The sequence below is a fragment of the Phyllostomus discolor genome, chromosome 3 (genome assembly GCF_004126475.2).
Source record: "Phyllostomus discolor isolate MPI-MPIP mPhyDis1 chromosome 3, mPhyDis1.pri.v3, whole genome shotgun sequence".
Classification (NCBI taxonomy): Eukaryota; Metazoa; Chordata; class Mammalia; order Chiroptera; family Phyllostomidae; genus Phyllostomus; species Phyllostomus discolor.
Window position 1 is genome coordinate 116,381,925 of NC_040905.2, and position 12,213 is coordinate 116,394,137.

At 49.8% G+C, this 12,213-nt stretch overlaps 1 protein-coding gene across 4 annotated transcripts in view; it reads left to right on the forward strand.

Annotated features, from left to right (window-relative positions):
* Window positions 1-12,213, forward strand: part of NPRL3 (NPR3 like, GATOR1 complex subunit) — a 46,025-nt gene that overhangs the window by 12,326 nt on the left and 21,486 nt on the right. For 3 of the 4 annotated variants that reach the window (XM_028514962.2, XM_028514980.2, XM_036021176.1), the window contains 3 exons: window positions 5,878-6,007; window positions 7,580-7,654; window positions 11,961-12,114. In XM_028514962.2, the coding sequence (XP_028370763.1) occupies window positions 5,878-6,007; window positions 7,580-7,654; window positions 11,961-12,114 (359 nt within the window). Of the gene's footprint in view, window positions 1-1,872; window positions 1,912-5,877; window positions 6,008-7,579; window positions 7,655-11,960; window positions 12,115-12,213 lie in introns of all 4 variants that reach the window. The other variant, XM_028514957.2, reaches the window with a different exon arrangement.

The following is a 12,213-nucleotide window of genomic DNA, read 5'->3' on the forward strand; positions in this document are numbered from 1 at the left end:
TTCTGGCTTCCTCTCCATATTTCAAGCAGTATTCTGGCTACTGCCTCAGAGAAGGAGATGCTGGGGGCTGGGAGAGGAGTTGGCTCCATTTCAAAACACTCTGAAATTGTTTTACGTTAAACGTCACCCAGAAGACTTTCCCATAGCTGTGGAAGGTTTCCATCTCTACCCTTTATTTCTCTGTTGGCATTGTGGAGCGCTGGAACCAGGTGGCTCTGCTGCCCTTTTCAGACTTGGCTACCTTTCTGGAAGCAGTGGGTGCACGTTTAGACACAGTCGTGCCCTAGGCTGGAGGGGGCCTTGGCCAGGTGCGCCATAGTGCACATCCTCCCTGCACGTGTCCTCCCTGCCCTGCGCACGTGGGCTCCACCAGGGCCTCTTTGACAGCTCTGCCTGTGTGGCACGTGTGTTGAGATATGTTAGTAAGATGCCCCTACTTGCTGGAATTGATGTCAAGACACAAGAATGTGGACAAGCAGTGTTGTCCCCAAGCTTGGGTATCTTCCCTTTTCCTGGCCCAGCTGAGCCCACGGTGGTGCCCACACTGGCGTGTCCCTACAGGGCAGTGTGCTGGGACAAGCGCAGGTTCAGGGTTCTGATTCTCACTCTGCGTCCTACGGTATGTGATCCTGGGCACGTTCCTTAGACGGTGAGCCTCTTCAGTAAGAGGCCTGCAGGTGGCAAGGCAGCTTTGCCCCTCCCTCTCAGGTCTAGATGTCACAGGAGCATCCACACTAGCGGGGAGTACTTGCTGATGGCTCTGCGTCCCTCAGAGGGGCAGGCACAAGTCTGTGAGACATGCCTGTGGGGTTCACTGTGCCTCCACCACTCCCCCGTAAGGGAGTGGAGAACTAGGACCTTGCCATGCCCTGTCTGGTTGTTGGAGACAGAGTTGTAGGAGTTCCACTCAAGCTTCTTCAGATTCTGATTTCCTGGGAAAGTCCACAACATGTCTGACCCCTTTACCATTGTACAAACTGATGAGTTAATGTATGGGGGCCGCTGAAGGAAAGGGTTCTTCATTGTGTGTTTCTCTTGTGTGGGTCCTTGGCAATGTGTATTATTTCTTGGTGAGAGCTATGGGTAGCGGCAGTCCCAGCGGGGGTGGCTGATGGGCATGGCCTGGCATCGGGCAGGCTCTCACTCCAAGGCTGTCTGCCCTGGGGGCCCAGGCCTGCCTTCTCTTTCCAGGAAACTCGGAAAGCAGCGTATCCCAGGACTCAGACCTCTGTAGGGGAACTTTAACTTTTAAATATACTGTCTAAAAAAGCTCCGGTTGGGTAGTGCAGATGTCTCAGACATTTTCCAACATAAATATATGCCATAAATACATATCATAACTTATATATTTATAGAACCGGAGCCTTGCCACAGCCCCGTTCTGGAATAACTTAGTGAGATCAGCTGTGCAGTCACAGCACCTCAAGAGTTGGGGCTGAGGCGCTTGGTGGCATTTTGCAGTTTTCATAAGACTTTTTACCTGTGGGATCTTATTTGGTCCTTTTGAGATGGTTTGTGAGATTAAATTCTTGTGCTTAGGCATTTAGCCAATCTATATGGGGCTAGGCTCTGGCCCAGGTCTTCCAGCCTTGCTCCTGCTTCTGGAAACGGGCTCTCACTCTTGCCCAGTCTATGTTTATGGGAGAGAATTTGAGCTTTAGTGAGAAAACTGTGTGGTAAGTCTTCAACTCGGGGAGTGTCTGTATCCTTTGTTGTCTGGTAAGTTGCATAGCCTTGACCTCAACAGTTAATGCTTAATGGTGGTACTTCTGCTAGACTTTAATGTTGTTGTAAGAAACTACTATAAATTTTCATGGTTTTAAAAAATCAATGTGTTTTTGTTTGGTCTTGATGGTCCTGTTCCCATTTCAGCGAGCCATGTCCTCCAACCGATGAGCAATTGGTTGCAGGGTAAGACCAAGACTTCTCCACCGTCTTTCTGTCTTGATTCCTGCTGCCTTCTCTCCTTGTAATTGTGCTTAACTCCTGATTTCCCTCAATGTTGAAGAATGACTAATGAGGCACACAGGCTCTCGCTCCGACTGCACTGCCCCAATCCCTCACGAGTGCCTAGGCTTCCCACAGCCCCTGCCCGTTCTCCATGTGGAGTTCTTTAGCTATTTCATGTTACCCAAGAGGCCTAGGCAAGGTTGGCTGGCACCAGGAAGACTTCTGGGACCAGGCGTGCACTCAGACCTCCTCCTCTAGGCAGGCACCACTGGCCCTGTGAGGGTGGTAGGAGCAGGGTTTCTTGTCTCCCTAGCTCACTGGCCCTCTAGAGAGATCCTTGATTATTGCTCCTTGCCTTCATTTCTCAGAGGGGTTTAGTGGGGGGCCTCCCCCAAGGGCTGGGTGTTAAATGTAATGCTTGAGCTTAGATGCTGTTGTGTGTGCCCTTTAGAAGCAAAAATGTACCCGTGGAGTTTATATGGCACTTCTCCAGGGGGGCATGAATAAGTGGGACCCTCCTGTCTCCCTGACAGGGCATCTCCTCGGCACTGAAGGTACACAGAGCATCTTTGCGCCCCCTGTAATGGGAGGGGGCAGAGTTGAGCTCCTTTCCATGCTGCCCTTCTGCCCCTTTTTTTAGCCAAGCCAGAGAGCAAGCCCTGCCCCCTGATATTTCAGAAGGAAGGGAAGGTCTTGGCCTGTTTTCCAGTGGGGCTGGTTCATCCTCCAAATGTGTGTGTGTTTAATCTCTAAGTTATTCCAGGAATCTCAGTTTTCCCTAACAGATGTTTTATTGTGTGCAATATATTTGCCAGGACTTTTACCATCAAAACAAGAGAAAAGGATTTTTGTAAATTTTGGAAAACAGCAAACAAATATTGTCATTTATTTTTGTTTCAGTTTGCTATTTATAACAGTTATGTCTCCTAACTCCCAAATCTCATGATATAACTCTGTACCTTTGTGTATGTTACGTCAGCAGACAACTATATAAAGGGTAAGGCCACTCAACTGTTTTTTCTTTCTTAAAAAAAAAAAAGATTTTATTTATTTATTTATTTATTTTTAGAGAGAGGGGAAGGGAGGGAGAAAGAGAGGGAAACATCGATGTGCAATAGAAACACTGATCAACTGCCTCTTGCATGCCCCCCCAAACTGGGGACTGGCCCACAACCCAGACATGTGCCCTGACTGGGAATCGAACCTGAGACTTTTTGGTTCACAGGCTGGCACTCAATCCACTGAGCCACACTAGCCAGGGCACCAAGTGTTTTTTTCTTCATAAGTGTTAATATTGCACTGGTGAGTGGATTTCTATGTGAGCCAGACTTACTATCTTGCTGGCCGCCCTGGAAGGCCCTCCCTGAACAGAGGGCAATGTGGCTTTTCACTGTAGCAGCACATGGTTTTGCAGTTGGCTCCTTCTGTAGGTCCTGGCCTTTCTGGTCTGGAGGGGAAGCACTTCTTCTTTGGCTCTTGGAAGGGTTTTTTCGGATTTGAATATTTATAGATATTCACTGTACCAGCACTGCTTGCCCCTGAATCTCAGGGCCCATCCCACAGCCAGACTGACTTAGGTTTTTGGACTGGTGGCTGAGGGCCAGGGCCGAGGCTCTTCTGTGGGTCTTGATGACAGAGCAGAGTTTTTTAATAGCGGTATTTAGATATCACAGGAAAAGGTGAACTCTCTGGAGTAGTGGGAAGTTGTTTTCTATACCTTATCTCTGTGTCCTGGAGTCCTTGGCTGGCACAGTGGAGGGGCTCTTTGTTCAGATAAGATGTGAAATGTTGGCACTGGATCAGTCATGAGGGCAGAAGTGTGTGTGTTTGGGTTCATTGCCCTGAGCTCTTGCTCACCATCACTGTGTCCCTCAGACAGGAGGGACACAGGAGTTATATAGGGTAGAGTGAGCCATTTAGTTTTTGAAGAAAGCATATAATTAATACCTCTGCTCTAAGACACTGCAATCTTCAGTCTCTGGTTTAAATCACTCCAGAGAGCAGTATTTCAGGGAAGAGAGCCCCAAGATGGGTGGCTGAGGACTGGAGTGGTATCTCCGACAGCCTGGCTATGGAAAGGGCTGAGCGCAGTGCTGACTGTGCAAGAGGCAAACCCTCTGCATCTGGTTTGTCTGGGGCTACAGGGCAACGTAGGTGGCCTGGAGGACCATGTCAGTCCTGGGGAAGGCTGGAAACCAGTGTGATGCCCTCCCTCCCCAAGGTCTTAGCAGTTCTAGGCTCCCTTGCCATCTGTGGGAAAGAGTCCCTTAGCTCCTTGTCTGGCAGTTTGTCTGGGTGCTGGTTGGGCATCAGGGCTCTTGCTGCCGGCTGGCTCCAGGTCCCTCCTACATTAGGCCATGAGCCCTGCCTGTGTAAGGAGCCCAGGGCAAATGGCCCCCTTCCTGAATCCTTTTATCCGAGTCATTTGTTATTTTATTTTAGGGTTGAGCTGAGGCAGCAGTTTATGGCAGACCACTTTTTTTCTTCATAAAGTGGAGAGATATGGTGTTAGTCACTCCCCTCTCCCACATGAGGCCCTTCAGGAGAAAAGCATCTGGTATGGTGATACACTGTAAGCTCCTCAGCAAAGGCCCAGGATGCACACTGGAACTCTGTCCTCAATGGCCTCTAGGACTGTTGGGGTCTCTCTGGCCAGGGCAGAACATGCCCCCGGGGGAACTGGAGCTACTTCCCCCAGTACAGTGTATCCTCCCAGACTGGATGCTAGAAATGCTTTCCCTAGGTGGAGAGATGAGCACAGGACTTGTCTCTCTTCTGGTTGCAGCTCAGACACAGTACATCAGTGTTTCTAAATTGGAGGCACCCGCCAAGCCTGGGCTCTGAGATAAGAGTCTGCACTTCACCCCAGCACTCCACCCTATGGTGACCCTCCCTTATCCAGACGCCCCCTCCCCCCACCCACTGCCCCGCCGCTACCCCCTGCGTCCCAGGGCAGGAAGGAGCAGTGGTGCCAGTAAGAAAACATAAGTGTACAGGTGCTTCTTGCAAAGGGGTAAATTTGTATCCAAATCCACTCTCACACCATAGGCATTCCTATTTTTGTGTGGCATCCAGTCCCGTGCATCCTTTGTTCAGCCATACCAGTGGGTCTGCATATCTTCTATATCTTAAAAAGTTTCCTTCCCAGGACACAGATAAAGACCACTGCCCAGGGTGAGAATACTGCAGTTTTTTAATCCAATAACTTTTCGCTGAATTTCAAGCCCCTCACCTACACTTCATTCTCCTTATAAAAAGGGCCATTTTAAAATGGAAATTTAGACAGTCTGTTAGGGTATGAACCCAAGGTCTTCTCAGATCGCCAGCCATCTGAGTAAAGCTCCCATATAGATTCAAAAATAAATATAAAAAGGTTTCCTCCCTAATAAAAACTGGAAGGTGCAGGTGCTCAGGCTAAGGGAAGGGCCATGCTGCCGTGCTGAGGAAGGTAATGAACACGCTGCAGCTAGTGCTGTGCCCGTGCCCTCTGCATAGCACTGAGGGGTTGGGGTTCCTGGAGTGGAGGGTGCAGCCTGCTAAACCTGGGCCTGGAGGTAGAGCCCCCCACCTGTGAGCCTTATGAGCAGCTCCTCAGGGTAGCGCCAGCTTCAGCTGTTGTTCTCCCTTTAAAAGCAAACTGCAACTTGTTTCTCTCCTGAATTTCATAGAGCATGCCAAAAAATTGACAGCATGTGCCTTCAGTCTATGCTTCTCATGCCTTTTACCTTGTAATTTTGGTGATTTGATGTCCAAATCTTGGGGTTTGCTTCAAAAGGCAACTGACAGAAGCTCCCAGGTCATCAGTGGGGGTCAAGCCACTCTGCTCACAAAGCTGCAATATACTGAGACTCTTCCTCTCTGAGGGCAGCAGGTGTGGGACTGCGGCACTGTTCACTTATTTCCATTCTACCTCTTTTTCATTTTAAGGTTCTCAGATGTCATCCTGGCAACAATTTTGGCAACCAAGTCTGAAATGTGTGGCCAAAAATTTGAACTGAAGATTGATAATGTGCGTTTTGTTGGGCACCCGACACTCCTGCAGCATGCACTGGGGCAGGTAAGGACCACCCTGAGCAGATGAGGCTCTCCCTGGGCAGGCTGGCCCACTCCGTCATGGCATGCAGCCCGCAGGGAACGGTGGCTGACGCTGGCTCGGGTGAAGGCAGCCAGTGTGCAGCAGGCCTGGTCAGCTGCTTGCCATCAGTGGCACGTCCGCATAGGCCCTGAGGGTGGGTCCCTCGGAGAAGGAGATGGGCATCCTTGCCCCCAGAATTTCTGTCCCTGCCCCTAGCTTTTGTATAGTGGTACAGCATTTCTTATTTATTAAGTGAAATCATAGCCAACATTATCATTAATTTAGCTCTTATTTTTGTGCTAGATCCTTTATATGCATTCTTTGATGAATGAAATGTTACAGTCCTGGGGATTTTTAACAAGATTGAATGTACCCTGACCCAAGGGAATTTGCACACCAGAACCTGCCAGTCAGTCCTTTGCACACGGCCAGAATCAGTGACCGCATCACTCAGATTCTAAAGGGTTTTGATAGGACAGTATAAGATTTAGCTCCATTTGTATATGATCCAGAAATCTGAGGGTCTGTGATGCGGTCCTCCATCCTCTCCATGACTAACTCCATGGAAGGAGGTTCTGAGGTGGTTGGAGGTGCCAAAACATGAGCCGTGGCTGGGTGCATCTCACCCCACAGACAGCACCCTGCCCGCTCCCTGAAACCCCAGCTGGTGGGATTAGTCCCTAATTGTGGCCTGTGGGTGATGGAGGGGAGATTTGGTGGCCTGCCAGCAGTCGTAGGTCTACAAAACTGGAGTGACAGGATGGTGATAAGCCAGTTGGGAGGCCCAGGGAGAGCTGGGGCCGTGGCCTCTCATGCCCCCTGGTGGAAACGTTCGTAATCAACTTGGTGTTTGTGACCGGGGTTGGCTGGATGCCAGAGTGGCAGCCCTGCCTCTCTGCTGGCTCTGAGCATTGTCCTGCCTCTTAACCATCCCTTGTCATAACAGATGGAGGCAGCCTGGAGAGCTCAGATGGACACTGGGGATGGCAGTGGGGGGAGGTCTGGGCAGAGAACGCTCCATCTGCTTGAGCCCCAGCATTGTCACGTAGGGTCCCAGCACTCACCTTCCTATTCTTATCTCAGTGGTGACACACTTGTCCTTGCAGCCACCACTAACTAGCCCATGCAAAGGCGCCGATCACTTCACCACCACCCTCGAACTCTGTTTTCTCCTGGTTCTGGTATATTCTGGAACCTTTTCCCATGCCCAAAGTAGAACAGCCTTAAACAGCTCTTCTTGGGAAGTGGTGGCTCTAATTCATTAGAATTATGCCTCTCAGAAGTAACTCGCATAAACAGAGGTTCGACAATTTTTAGTAGCTTTAAGGAGTCTTGAGACCAAAGTTTGAAAACCACTAGTCTAAATATAACATGGATGAAATTCAGTTGCCAATTTCTACATTGGCATTTTGATGAATATTTATTACTAGAACTGCAAATTTTTTTTATATAAATACTTAATGAGATTGAATTATTTTTCCAAAAATTTCAAAAGTCAGTATTATTTAAATAAATTGCCTTAAAAAATAAACAAAAATTATTCCTTTTTCATAGGTCTCCAAAACAGACCCATCCCCGAAGAGGGAAGCTCCCACCATGATTCTTTTCAATGTGGTGTTTGCTCTGAGGGTGAGTGCGCACGAAGGGCTAAGGAGCGTGGGCCGGTGAGGGAGGAGGGTCCCCGGGCAGCAGCTCTCTTTTTTTTTTTAATAAAATACACATACAATTTACCGATTTAGCTCCTTTAAATTGTGCAGTTTGGTGGCATCTAGTAATACTGGTGTGTAACCATCACCATTATTTAGGTTTCAGAACATTTTCACTGTCCTGAAAGGAGACCAGTAATTTTCCTTTCTCTCCTCCACCCCCTGCCAGCCCCTAGTAACTACCAGTCTGCTTTCTGTCTGTGTGTTTACCTGTTTTGCATGTTTTATATGAGTGGGAACCTACAGGATGTGGCCTTGGTGTTTGGCCTCTTGCACTGAGCGCAGCGATCCTGAGATTGTCCCTTGCTGTGGGTGTCTGTACTTGATTCCTTTTTATGGTCAAATTATACTGCATTGTATGGGTGGGCCACACTTCGTTTATCCCTTCACCTGCTGATGAACACTGGGGTGTTTTTCACTTCGTGTTTCTTATAAACAACGCTGTTAGAGACGTCTGTGGGTTGGTCCGAAGTTGTGGGTTACCGGTAAGCTGATTGAAGACGCCTGTGTACAGAGTTTTGCATGGACACGTGCTTTCCTTTCCTGTGGGCATACATCCAGGAGTGGGATTGCTGGGCCACACGGTGCCTCTGTGTCTGCGTCCGAGGGACCGCCAGACTGCTGTCCACAGCGGCTGCACCTTGTACATCCCCACCAGCGCTGTGCGAGGGCCCCAGTTTCTCCGCATTTTCACTGCACTTACGATTTTTTATTTTTTAAATAATTAAGCCTTATCATTCTTAAATGGTTCTCAGTTCTGTCCGAAGTTGTGTTTTTACTAGTGACAGGAAATTCCTTTTCAGTAAAGCTGTTAAAATATGAGGGATCCAAATAAACATAAAAAGCACCCCTAGGTAAGGACTGGCTTCTATGATGAAGGGACTTGGGAATACCTAGTATATACTCAGTGACTGGTGAGTAATGGCATTCCTCCGAAATACCCCAGTCCCCTTTTCCACCGCAGAACCCAGTAGTTCTTTCTGGCCAGGCACGTGATCTGCTTGATGGCTTTTGTGCAGAAATATGAGTGAGACAGTGCCTGGATTTCAGTGACAGGGAACAGGGTGTGCTTTGAAAACCTTCCGAGTGGCAGAAATGAGACTGAGTAGAAAGGGAACCTGTAAAATTAGACGCCATTCTAAGTCTCAAGGTGTTTTTTTTCCATGGTGGCCTTTTTTGTGGAGACTACAGGTTTCACTGTCAATGGTTCAAAATCAAAATGGTGCTAGAGAAAATCTCTGTTAGAATGGAGCTTAATTTTTCAAACTGGAATACCTTGTTGAAGAATAAGAAACTACAGGTTAGAACAAAATGATCTGTTAGTGGTGGGGGCATGAGGTTCCAAAAGATCTTTACTTTCTATTTTATACACTTTTGTAGTGTTTGCATCTTCACAGCATTTTTGGATTACTTATGTAATCACATAATATAAAAGTTGTGTGTTGCCTCTGCTACAGGCCATAATCCACAAAGCGAACTCAAATTAAGTAAAAAAAAATGAGCAAGCAAAAGCCATGACGAACGCTCATCGCCTGTCGGCACCGATAGCCCCCGTGGGGTGGGCAGTGAGAAGCCGCCACGGCCCCACCCCAGGCGTTGCAGGCAGGCCCTCGTCTCTGGGGCCCGTGTGATAGCAGGCTGTGCAGCGGCCAAGAAAACAAGCATATTTTAAAGTTGTGTAAAGATTTTTATAATAACAGGCAGGCTGGAAATAATTCTGGTATTCAGTGGTTGAGGAGTGATTGGGAAAGGTTGTGGGGGTTGTTCACTGGCCTGTTTGCAGGCCATTAGGGGCGAGGTCACTGCCAGGAGGAAGCAGCAGGGGACAGGGCGGGGGAGGACTTAGAGAGCATGGGTCATCCAGTTAGAAAGTGGGAGGAATTTCAGGTAGTGTGAAGGGCTGGTATTTTAGGGTAGACAAGCTTTTTTTCCTCTTTAGTAGTCATATAGAAATGTGTGCTTTTTAAAATTTTGAGTAGTTTGATAAACCTCTATACCTGTCTCTGAGATCCAGTAACTGTCTTACTGCCTTTACATCCTAGCCACCGCCCCCCCCAGCCTTGTTGCTTCAGTATTTCAAGACAAGCCTAAGACCTCACGTCTGCCCACTCTTACATACTTCAGAAGGCGCTGCTGTAAAAATACGGACATTTATTTTATGCCAGAATACCCTTTTCACACCTGAGGAAATTCACCATACACTGGCATCAACTAGCACACGGTCCCCTGGAACCCCCCAGTTGCCACAGCAGTCCTCCAGTTGGTCCGTCTGCCCCGGGTGAAAGCAGCCCCCACAAGCATGCAGGGCTGCGTGTCCAGATCCCTGCCAGTCCAGGACTCTCCCCACCCGTTGTGCCGTCAGATGCTCCATGTGTGGGCTCATCTCACGGTGCAGACTCTCAGACGTGCTGTCTGTCCCTGTGTTTCTGTAAACTGGGTGTTCGCTTTGAAGGCCTGACTGCACTTGGATACAAATTTTGGGGACAGGAAAGCCTCACAGGTGATGCCATAAACTTCATGCTGCCGCACATCACATGCGGAAAAAGTGTGGCATTTCTAAGAGCTCCCTCCGAGGGCTGACTTGTCCTAGTGGTAGCTCTCAGTGTGGCCACCACAGCCTCAGGCTCTGCGGGCACCTTGAATAGTGCCTGGCCTGTGTGGCCAGACAGTACACCCTGGCACACTGTTAGTGCTGGTCACTGGGCCTCACCTGCATAAACACCACCTTGCATGCGTGGGAGTCTGGGACACACAGGCCCTGAGCATCTGACACCACTGTCGTGCCCCAGCCAGTGGGACCTCTAGCAGAGGGTTGGGTTCTCAGGTGTGACTTGATTACTTCTTCAAGGGAATGATCGTGTGCCCAGGATCATTCTCCTACCTCTGCTTTGCTGTGGGAGTGTTTTTACACAGATTCTTCTAAAAGTGTGTTTGTCTTGAGGCAACGGCATGCTCCCTATGACCCAGGCCCTACAGTTTTGTAGTGTTGCAGGTGACACTGGTTAGGGGATGCCCTTGCCGTGAGGGGGCAGGCTTGCTGCCCAGGGGTGGGCATGGCATGGGAGCAACCTTGGTTTCTCTCCCCAGCACAGGGAGCTGCCGGGTGTAAGCTCTGTTTGTGACCATGAGGTCTGCTAGGAGTTTAGAAAATCTCTCCAACTCCAGGGGACGAAAGTGTTTACTATGGACACTTTGTAGGCAGGGCCCTGTCTGACAGATAAACCCAGAGGGAGGCAGCACCAGAGGTTCTAATCAGAGGCACCATTCGTCCCTCTTCCTTTCTCCACCTCTGCCCCATAGGATGACTCAGCTGCCCTGTGGGTTCCCGAAACCCTGAGTCATGGCTGGCCTGTTATCTGCTCCAAGGAGCATCTTCACTGACCCCACAGCCACCTACTCCACCCTTGGCCTGGTGGGACTGGGGCCCCTGATAGTTTCAGAGTTAACTTGGGGGTGTGGAGGGAGCTCAGGGGGAGGGGAGTGGCTGGAGCCTGCTGCTCTCTCTTGTTAGCCAGGGTCATTTCTGCTGAAAAGAGCTACTTAACCTCGAGGACAGAAAATGTTCAGTGAACAGTCAGCTCTGTGTTTCTGTTTTCTATGCCGTACATCCTGTTGTAACGGGCTGTGTGACTGAATGCATATGTGGCTGGTCCGGTCCGGGAGCCCACAGCAGCGAGCTGGTGACTGCAGATGCTGCCAGGGTTCTCGGCTCTGGGTGGCATCTCCTTTGAGCACTTGACATTTCTGACTGATTGGTGAGGGAGGTGCCACTGTTGTCCTTTCTCGAATGGGGACCTGTGACCCAGGGTCACAGAGTGAGTGTGTAGAGAGATGTATACTTTCCACTGCCCCTCTGGCTGCCTCTGCCAGGCTCAGAGTGGATGCCTGATCTGTGCCCTCCTTCCTGGACAGCCTGGGTGTGGTGCCATGCACGTGGGAGCCTTTCTGTGCTTGTTGCAAATGCCTGACCCCCCACCCCAACACTGGGTGACCCCACAGAGCCATCTGTGTGCTGCCATTCAGGCAGTGACCCCTAAGATAGGATGCTGAGTGGACTGGTGTTTGTGGATGGCCCCTAGAGCAGACAGTTGGACATAGCAGTGGCACCTGGAGAAGGGCCTGGGCAAAGGGCGTAGAGAAGGGCTCTTTTCGGGTTTGAGTTTTTGCTTTGTATTTGCACCATCTGAGAACAGACGCTGTGTTTGAGTCGTGTGTGGCCTCTCCCACAGGCCAATGCAGACCCCTCGGTGATCAACTGCCTGCACAACCTCTCCCGACGGATTGCCACCGTGCTGCAGCACGAGGAGCGCCGCTGCCAGTACCTCACTCGGGAGGCCAAGCTGATCCTCGCACTGCAGGATGAGGTGTCTGCTGTGGCTGATGGTGAGCGCCACAGGAGTCACTCCTAGCCTGGTGCCACAGGGCAGGCAGTATTTCCAGGCGGGATACTGATCGGGTTTTGTGGTGCTCCTCAGAGCTTCC